Source organism: Nicotiana tomentosiformis, chromosome 1 (assembly GCF_000390325.3).
Source record: "Nicotiana tomentosiformis chromosome 1, ASM39032v3, whole genome shotgun sequence".
NCBI classification, from domain to species: Eukaryota; Viridiplantae; Streptophyta; class Magnoliopsida; order Solanales; family Solanaceae; genus Nicotiana; species Nicotiana tomentosiformis.
This window is the reverse complement of record NC_090812.1, coordinates 78694161-78704262: the sequence shown is the minus strand read 5'-3', so window position 1 is coordinate 78704262 and position 10102 is coordinate 78694161. Positions and strand designations below refer to the sequence as shown.

Below are 10102 nucleotides of genomic sequence, written 5' to 3'. Positions count from 1 at the left end.
ATTAATTTGAAAATCACTTTTGAGCAGTAATTAGTGTTTGGCCAAACTTTTGAAAACTGATTCTAAGTGTATTTTTCTCAAAAATATTTCTCAAAAAAGTACTTTTGGAGAGAAGCTACATTTTTCTACTTCTCAAAATCTGCTTCTACTTCTCCTCAAAAGTATTTTTTTTTAAAAATTTGACCAAACACCTCAATTTTTGGCCAAATGCAAGCACTTTTGGCCAAAAATAAAATAAAAATTGGCCAAACAGGCTATATTAGTACGATTAGGAACACGTGATAAAGAGGGTGATATTTGGCACGATAAAACCGAGGCTGGATCTCATCATCACCGTTGGATCTCAAACCCTCAAATCCGTCGATAAACCCCTCTTATCCTCTCTCTCAATTTCACCTACTCTTTCCTACTGCTCTCTCTGCTTTTCCCTTTTTTCGCCTCTCCACAAACTGAGGCACAATTAGAAAGATCTTCTCTTTTTCTGCTATATCTATTAGCCATACCCTTTTTCTTCTCATCACCGACATAGCCTGGTAATTTTCTCTCTTCTTTTGGTCACTTTTACTGTTTTTGTTACTGATTGTTATAAGTTTTTACTGTGTTTTTTAGTTCTTGGAAAAAAGGTTCTAAATTTATGCATGATCTGATTTTACTATAGTTAATTGAGTTTCTGTGTTTTATGTGTCCGAATAGATCATGTAGTCTTTTTTGGGTGCTAGGGTTTTCATTTTCCTCGGCTTTTGTTTGCTGCTGATTTTTAATTGCGGAAAAAAGGAGTTCTCTTATGTGTATTCTAAGCTATATTAAGATCTCATTTCACTGTGGTTAATTAGGTTTCTGCGTTTTAATTCCTTTCTATTGCTTTATGGGTCCGAATTGATAATGTGGAGTCCTTTGGGTGCCTGGTTTTTTTTGCCTTGATTTTGTTTCCTGATGATTTTAATGGATATTCTCAGCTCTATTGTGATTTTACTTTAGTTAATTGGGTTTTTGGCCTCGTGCCGAGGTCTACTGGAAATAGCCTCTCTACGTTCACTGTAGGGTTAAGGTCTCCGTACTATCTACCCTCCCCAAACCCCACTTGTGGGACTATACTGGATTTGTTGTTGTTGTAATTGGGTTTCTGGGGTTTAATCTATTTTTATTTCCTTATAAGTACCAATAAATAATGTAGTCTTTTGGGTTGTAGGATTTTTTTGCCTTTGATTTTTGTTTACTGCAAATATATTCATGATTGGCTTGCGTTGTTCTTTGTTGGTTTTGATTTGTATTGCTTATGGGTCGGAATTGAAAATGTGCGCCTTTTGAGTGCTAGCATTCTTTTTCTGTTGTTTTTTGTCTGATACTAATTTCTTCTTGATTTGTTTGTGTTTGTTGTTGATTTTGTTATGTGAATCTAGGTTTCGTTGAGGTTTATATGTGATGGAAAATGGGGAGGAAGTATTTGGCAAGGCTGGGATAGGGGAGAGGAACGGTGTCGTAGATGAGATTATGGAAGTGCAGGCGGAGGATAAGGCAGCTGTGAGGCCAGATGTATCGAAGGAATCGGAAGGGGATGAAGTGTTTGAGGAGGCAATAGAGCCAGAGACTCCTGGTGTTGGTGTTGAGGATGGAGTTGTCAGTGAGGGCAGAAATGATGGCAAGTCTGGGAATGTTAACTGTTCTTTGGAGGACGGCGGGAATTCTGATTCAAGGGATGATGCTGACAACTTTGAGGAAGCAGTTGAAGCTTCGCATGAGATACAGCATGCTGATGATGAGTCTAATCAGAAGTCAGAAGCTAAATGGAACGAGGAGCCTTCAGTTGAGAAGCAAAGTGCTGATGAAATAGCTGCAAAGGGGAACTCTGATTCAAGGGATGATTTTGAGAACTTTGAAGAAGCAGTTGAAGCTTCACACGAGATACTACATGCTGATGATGAGTCGAATCAGAAGTCAGAAGCTAACTGTAACGAGGATCCTTCAGTTGAGAAGCAAAGTGATGATGAGATATCTGCAAATAATGAAAAAGAAGTGGTTGAGCAGAATAACATAGTAGGCAAGGGTAAAGATGAGGTGGCTGAGGTTTCAGATCTGGGTGCTGCTGTAGAAACTGAAATTTCAGTAAATTGGGATGAAAAGAAAGATAAGTCAGCTGAACCAGTTAAGAAATCTGAGAATGGAGTTTCCAATCATGTGAACTTGGGAGAGGCTCAAACTCATGATGATGCAGAGGAAACAAACCCTGATGTTCTTGGAAAATTGGATACCCAGGATGCTAACGAGGCAAAAGTGGATCTTCAGAACCAGGTTCATTCGTACAAAGATGCTTTGCTGCGTGATGAAAAGAATGTTGATGTGATCGAAACATCTGCTGTTCAGCCTGCTGGGCATCAGGACACTGCTGACGTCCACAACAATGTTTCAGTTAGTTCTGGCTCCGTACTGAATGATGAAAAAAATATTGAACGGGAAGGAGTGCATTCTCTTCTTGTAAAACCTGTGAATTCTGATGTTAAGGATGAAGAGCTGAAAGATACTTCCCATAATGATGCTTCCACAAATGGTCATCTTGGAGAAAGCTTGAACCCAAGTGATGAACTCAAAGAAGTAGTGCCTAGTCCAGAACAAATTAATGGTAGTTATGTGGATGAAGAGCATATGGATATAGAAAGAACAGTGCCTAGTCCGGAACAAGTTAATGGTAGTAATAAGGATGAAGAGCTGCAGATAGATGGAGAAAAAGCAGTACGTAGTATAGAACCAGTTAACAGTAAGGATGACGAACAAATAGATGGGGAAAAAGCCGTGGCTAGTCCAGAACCAGTTAATGGTAGTAGTAAGGATAAACAGCAGATCGACAGTCCAGGCAATGTTACTGCTTCTGCTCTGCAAGGAGAAAGCTCCCCCTTAAAGGCAGAATTGAGAGACAAAGAATCAACTAGCCCAGAACCAACAGCTCACGAGTACATGGCGGAACAAAAGGATATTCAGAACGGTGATGCTACTGATCATCAAAGGCTGGAATTAAACGAGTCGCCTGCTACTGGACCAGGGAATATGAATGACAAGATAAACAAGCAGAAAAATGTTTCTGTTTCTGGCACTCCAGCTTTTGAAAAGCATACCGGAGATTCAGTAATGGATAGAACCACTATGCCGGATGAAATGTCTGAATCATCAGAAGTGTTGATGTCCAACAATCATGAGAAGGTCTCCGAGGTTTCTCAACCTCCAGTAGTTGATGCAGGCGTTGGAGTCGATAAAGTTGTTGTGAAGGAACCAGAAGTTAGATCTGCAACGGAGCTCCCATCATCTTCTGGTGCACCTGCAACTCGGATACGCGCACCTGCTCGACCTGCTGGCCTTGGTCGTGCTGCCCCGCTATTGGAACCTGCTACTCGAGCAGTCCAGCAGCCTCGTGTAAATGGAACAGCATCTCCTGCACAAAACCAGCTTGTTGAAGAATCCACAAATGGAGAGGCTGATGAATATGATGAGACACGTGAGAAGCTCCAGATGATAAGAGTAAAGTTTTTGCGTCTAGCTCATAGGCTTGGGCAGACTCCACATAATGTGGTTGTTGCCCAAGTCTTGTACAGATTGGGGTTGGCTGAACAGCTGCGGGGGAGAAGTGGAGGTCGTGTTGCTGCTTTTAGTTTTGATCGTGCAAGTGCTATGGCTGAGCAACTTGAGGCAGCTGGACAAGAACCCTTGGACTTCTCTTGCACAATAATGGTTCTTGGGAAAACAGGTGTCGGTAAAAGTGCAACCATAAATTCGATATTTGATGAAGTTAAGTTTGACACTGATGCTTTTCAGTTAGGGACAAAAAAGGTTCAGGATGTTGTTGGGACTGTGCAGGGAATCAAGGTTCGAGTAATTGATACTCCTGGGCTTCTGCCTTCCTGGTCAGACCAGCGCCAGAATGAGAAGATCCTTCATTCTGTGAAACGATTTATTAATAAGACACCCCCAGATATTGTTCTGTATCTTGACAGATTGGATATGCAGAGCAGAGATTATGGTGATATGCCGTTGTTGAGGACAATTACCGAAATCTTTGGACCATCAATATGGTTTAATGCCATAGTTGTTCTGACGCATGCTGCATCTGCTCCACCTGAAGGCCCCAATGGTACTGTAACGAGCTATGACATGTTTGTAACTCAGCGGTCTCATGTTGTCCAACAAGCAATACGTCAGGCTGCCGGAGATATGCGCCTTATGAATCCTGTTTCGCTAGTTGAGAATCACTCAGCATGCAGGACAAATAGGGCTGGACAAAGAGTGTTGCCAAATGGACAGGTTTGGAAGCCTCACTTGTTACTTCTGTCGTTTGCGTCAAAAATATTGGCTGAAGCAAACACATTGCTTAAATTACAAGATAGCCCACCAGGCCGGCCTTATGCCACTAGAACGAGATCTCCTCCTTTACCTTTCTTGCTGTCATCCCTTCTACAGTCAAGGCCACAGGTTAAACTACCAGCGGATCAATTTGGTGATGACGATGAGACCTTGGATGATGATCTGGATGAGTCTTCAGACTCAGAAGATGAATCAGAATATGATCAGCTGCCACCTTTCAAACGCTTGACCAAAGCTCAGCTGGCAAAGTTGTCCAAAGACCAGAGGAAGGCATACAATGATGAGCTGGAATACAGGGAAAAGCTTTTTATGAAAAAGCAGTTGAAGGAAGAGAGGAAGAGGCGGAAGATGATGAAGAAAATGCAAGCTGCAGCTGAAAGTTTACCACCAACTGATCCCAGTGAAAATGTAGATGAGGAGACTAGCGGTGCAGCATCAGTGCCAGTACCCATGCCAGACTTGGCGTTACCAGCGTCATTTGATTCTGATAATCCAACTCATAGATATCGATATCTCGATTCTTCTAATCAGTGGCTTGTGAGGCCTGTCCTAGAACCTAATGGTTGGGACCATGATGTTGGTTATGAGGGCATCAATGTAGAAAGATTGTTTGTTGTCAAAGACAAGATCCCTATATCTTTGTCCAGTCAGGTTTCGAAGGACAAAAAGGACACCAATCTTCAAATGGAAATTGCAAGTTCAGTGAAGCATGGGGATGGAAAAGCTACTTCTGTAGGTTTTGATATGCAGTCAGTCGGTAAAGACCTTGCTTATACTCTTCGCAGTGAGACCAGATTCTGCAATTATAGGAAGAATAAGGCGACAGCTGGTCTTTCAGTAACTCTCTTAGGTGATGTCATGACAGGTGGGGTGAAAGTTGAGGACAAATTGGCTTTTAATAGACGGGGACTATTGGTTGTGTCTGGGGGTGCCATGTTTGGCCGTGGTGATGTTGCTTATGGTGGTAGTTTGGAAGCGACGTTGCGAGACAAAGATCATCCTCTTGGTCGTTTCCTCTCAACTTTGGGGCTCTCGGTTATGGACTGGCATGGAGATCTTGCTATCGGATGCAATTCACAAACACAGATACCTATTGGACGACACACAAACTTGATTGGCCGTGTCAACATTAACAATAAGGGGTCTGGACAAGTTAGTATTCGTTTGAACAGTTCAGAACAGCTTCAGATTGCCTTGGTAAGCTTAATTCCACTTGTCCAAAAGCTGCTTAGCTTCTCTCAACCAGTGCAATTTTGATGATGATGAAAATAAGGCCACTGCACCATACTGCCATTCAGTAATCCGCAAATCACTTCTATAGTGGCCATCAGCTGATCGGCATCACTGAACGTGAGTATGTCCTTTTTTTTCATGGTTTCTTTCTCAGCCATAATATTCATGGACTTTATTGGTTGCTGTTCTGGTGAGCATTTTCTGGAGATTTTGAACCTTTTTTATGGGGAAAAAGATGCTCTTTTTGTTTTGCAATTATTTCTTCCATGTTGTGAACTGCATTCATATTTCAGTAGCTTTTGGGTTATTTATTCCATCTGATTGCACTGTTTCTCAACTTGGATCTGCTGTAGCTCTTGCTTTTTCAGTTTCACCATTGATAAACTACATCTCTAGTCTTTATACTCGCATTGCATATGTATATTTACCTTATAGTTGCACTTCACGGTTAGTATGAATCATTTTATGTTTATAAACTTTGGTAAAAGAACTTGTGTGCATCAAGATGATGGTGCCGGGAACAGTTTATAAGACAGAAAGTTATAAGGTGGATAAAGAGGAAAAACCTTTATCCTATTCTGTTCCCATAAGATGCATGATGTGATCCGTTACGCTGCTTCAAAATTCCAACTGTCAAATCAGTAACCTCTGGTGTGCATTGATGTTGATAGAAAGAATGCACACTAAAGGTTAAAAGTGTGTGTTTTTTGGTCTGTCTGAATACACTTTTCTTCCCCGACGAGGAACCTCTGGTTGATGTTTGATTAATTCTACCGCTGTCCAAATATTTACTCAATGTCTTACTCTATGTTGGAGAATGGTGAAGTCGATATTTAAGTTTGTCACTTGCCTAAAACCTTGCCTATTGTGGTTAAAACTAGTACCTTGCAGATTTGATTGTAGAACTTCCTGTCTTATACCTTGTAATGTAGACTCTTCATTTTGCTTAAGATATACCCGTGTCAAACGGCTGTGGAATGGGTATAAGTTCTTGTGGGTCCTGCAAAGTATGCAAAGAACTTACTTTAAATTGAACAAGCGCAAGTCCATATAGTAACGCTGAAGAATTAGACAACTGAACGTGATCTACTTGAAGTAGGAGCCGGATGGGATTTATATGAAGTTTGTTATTGACGGGAAAATGTTGCTATGCTTTTGATTAATATCTGAGATTCAATGCCTGCCTCATTTCAGCTTTAGCTGTTTATTTTGATTCCATGTTGGTGAAGTGGCTTGTCAGTTCTATGTTGATGACTTCCTATGCTGATATAAACTAATTAATGTGCAGACACATTGTTTTCTTGAGACGAGAGAGAGAGGAGATGCGTTATCGAGCTTCATGAGGAAAAATGTTTGTCCAATATCATCTGAAAGCATTCGGTTGTAGCCTAAGAAGAGAGTTTAGCCAACCCCCCTGTTCAAATTTCAATTTTGGTTATTATCATGAAACTGAGATTGAATGTTCTTGTAAACTTGATTGGGAAACGTTTAGCTGGTTAAGTTTCTAAATAGATAATGAAAAATGGGTTAATGGTATAGCAAATTGAGTTTAGCTATTGTAAATGGGGGCTGCTGTTATGCCCCTGATGAGCTGTTCCGGTATGCTCTTTTCCCGGGCTACATTGAACTGCATTTTTGTATTTGGTCTGCACTTCCTTGCTGGTTAAGTAGTTTCTAGTCTTGAGATTTATTGTGAGATTTTAATGATTGGAGTTTATTTAGCTCAGTCGGATGGATGCTTGTGCTTTTATTCTATTAATAATAGTAACATACAAAGCCAAGTGGAAGATCCAAAGCAGAATGATCATCTGCTGTCTATTTGTAGCCATCAAATGGCCTTCTGCCATTCTCTTATCTTTTCTCGGATTGGAAGTGATAGTGAAGTGATTAATTGCTTTTGATATATTCATCGTGTCCTATTGTTTTCAGTTGCGAGCCATGTGCTACTTGATGGAGTTGAATTATTTTTAATAATACATTGTGGTTTTTTATTAGTAGATTAATTGATTTTTATATTGTAGCCTCGTGAGTCGGGGAGTTCAAGGTGCATAGTGATGGAAGGAGAATCGAGCCTAGGAACATATGTAATTCTATCAAAATAGATGATTAACATAACGGCAAAGGGTCAAATATATTTATGTACTTTCGAAAATGGTTTAAAAATACCTCTCGTTATAGTATTGGGTTATTTATACCTCGCAGTCATACTTTGGGTTTAAATATACCCCTCATTTAAACGGAAGGATATGTATCATCGTTCTTTTGGTCAATTCTAAATATCTCCTAATTAATTAAAAAGACTCATTACCCATACCCGAAAAGTAATTTTCTAAAATAAATATTTTTTTTGTAAAAACTGGAAAAAAATAAAAAAATTTTTTTACTAAAAACAAAAAAAAAACAAAAATATTTTTTTTCCAGTTTTTACCAAAAAACTGCTTTAAAAAAAACTGAAAAATATTTTCTAAAATAATGTTTTTATAAAAACTGAAAAAAAAATTGAAAAGTAATTTTCTAAAGCAATGTTTTTGTAAAAACTGAATGTTTTAAAAACTGAAAAAATTTAAAATATTTTTTTTCCGTTTTTTAGAAAAATATTGCTTTAAAAAAAACTGAAAAATAATTTCTAAAGTAATTTTTTTTGTAAAAACTAAAAAAAATATTGAAAAGCAATTTTCTAAATCAATGTTTTTGTAAAAACTGAAAAAATAAATATTTTCTTTTTTTTTTCTTTCAGTTTTTAGTTAAAAAAAAATTCAGTTTTTTCCAGTTTTTAATTCCTTAAGAAAATTGCTTTTTAGTTTTTTTTTTTTTTCAGTTTTTACAGAAACATTGTTTTAGAAAATAGTTTTTAGCTTTTTTTAAAAGCAGGTTTTTTGTAAAAACTGAAAAAAAATAGGTAATGTGTCTTTTTAATTAATTAGGAGATATTTAGAATTGGTTAACCGGACGATGACACGTGTCCCTCCGTTTAAATGAAGGGTATATTTGAACCCATAGTATAACTGCAGGGGTATAAATAACCCAATGGTATAACGAGGGGTATTGTTAAACCATTTTCGAAAGTACAAGGGTATATTTGGACCTTTGCCGTTAACATAAACGGTTTAAGATAATTTTCTAGAGATGAGCATTAAATGATTATGAATGAAGCAAGAAAGAGTATGTTGGTGCATGTCAAATATTGATGTATTGACTAGTCTAATGTTGCGTATGACAAATTTTGATGTATTGACTAGTCTAAATTTTCGATAATTCTGCTGTATAAAAAAGAATGATAGAAACACATATATTTTCAGAGGTGCGTAGTTCTCTTTTGTGTTGTCGAATCCACTGCAGCATCACGTATTGGTTACGAAACAATTAAGAACAGTTTTAATTAACACCAGTAAACATTTTATTATTACGCATTCAATAAACAAACAGATATTAATATATGTATATACATATATAGCTGGTGATTTAGATCGTTCATCATCTATCCTAATTCAGTGAATTGACTTTTACATACATCAAAATAAAACAATAACATCACAGTCGCTATCCCAACATTTTTTGTAAGAAATGTGAGATCTAAAACTTAAGAAACATATATTTTTTGTAACAGCAAAGAATCAGTAATGACGTACAATGATATTATACTCAACAATAACAGTTGTATTGTTAGAGAAATAAGTCTTAGCAGTAGCAACACCTTGAGCAAGCCTAAAAATTCCAGATCCACCAATAATTGGCAACTCTCTGTATTCCTGCGATTCAGCAACTCGACCAACCACACTCAGAGTACTACCATTATAAGGTCCGGTAGTGAACACAAAGTTGAAGTCGAAAAACAGAGCTATTTCAGTCATTGATGTGGCCCCATGAATTCCCTGGGCTCGGCCCACTTTCCTAGAATTGGGCTCTGGACCAATAGTTAATGGGTTGTCAAACATTCTAACCATGCCGAAGAATGTGGGTGACTGGGCCGTGATGTTGGCTTGTGCAATAACAGGAGCTGTTTCGTTATCTCCTGCGAAAATTTCGTGGAAGTAGAAATGGAATTTTGTAGTCTTTTGCTTTGCGTAAGGAAGATTTTTGAACCATTTTTCCACTGCTTTTGGGCTTTTATCTATGGCTGCTGCTGTCGCTATTACTAGTATTGACAAGCTTATAAGGCGAATGGCCATTTGCTTCTCCATTTCTTTCTTGTTTCTGCAGAAAATAGAATTTTTTAGGATTGGATGAAAGAAAGAAGATATATAGAGATTAGTTATAACGCGGGTTCGTTCTTTTTTTCTCATGTTATATTTTATTTGTTTAAGCAAGTTGTTGGGCTCGTGGCTTCCACATTCTAGTCTCAACAATAGCCGTAGACTTTTAGTATTCCAAAAGGATGTTCTGACTTCTGATTAATAGGCCCATATTATATACTATCGTTTAGCTAAATATATGAAAGAAAGAAGAAGGTGGTATGATAAACAATTCCAGCTGACCATACTGAGTGTAAATCTAACGTGCTCTCATTTGAGACCAGAGATAT

At 38.2% G+C, this 10102-nt stretch overlaps 2 protein-coding genes across 3 annotated transcripts; one reads left to right on the top strand and one right to left on the bottom strand.

Annotated features, from left to right (window-relative positions):
• The first annotated feature begins 334 nt into the window (after positions 1-334).
• LOC104104312 (translocase of chloroplast 120, chloroplastic) lies at positions 335-7284 on the top strand. 2 transcript variants are annotated; one of them, XM_009612362.4, is made up of 3 exons: positions 335-533; positions 1401-5697; positions 6869-7284. In XM_009612362.4, the coding sequence occupies exon 2, from the start codon at positions 1423-1425 to the stop codon at positions 5602-5604; it is 4182 nt and encodes a 1393-aa protein (XP_009610657.1). In that variant the 5' UTR covers positions 335-533; positions 1401-1422; the 3' UTR covers positions 5605-5697; positions 6869-7284. The 2 variants fall into 2 exon arrangements, with proteins under 2 accessions (XP_009610657.1, XP_070042140.1); XM_070186039.1 differs by having other exon boundaries at positions 1401-5701.
• A 1711-nt stretch (positions 7285-8995) lies between these two features.
• Positions 8996-9838, bottom strand: LOC104104313 (dirigent protein 1-like). The gene has a single exon (XM_009612364.4). It carries the CDS (start codon positions 9759-9761, stop codon positions 9195-9197), a length of 567 nt encoding a protein of 188 aa, XP_009610659.1. The 5' UTR covers positions 9762-9838; the 3' UTR covers positions 8996-9194.
• Between the last annotated feature and the right edge of the window lie 264 nt (positions 9839-10102).

Excerpts from the sequence above, each read along its gene's own strand:
- LOC104104312 (XM_009612362.4), top strand. The coding sequence starts at position 1,423 with ATGGAAAATGGGGAGGAAGTATTTGGCAAGGCTGGGATAGGGGAGAGG.
- LOC104104313 (XM_009612364.4), bottom strand. The coding sequence starts at position 9,761 with ATGGAGAAGCAAATGGCCATTCGCCTTATAAGCTTGTCAATACTAGTA.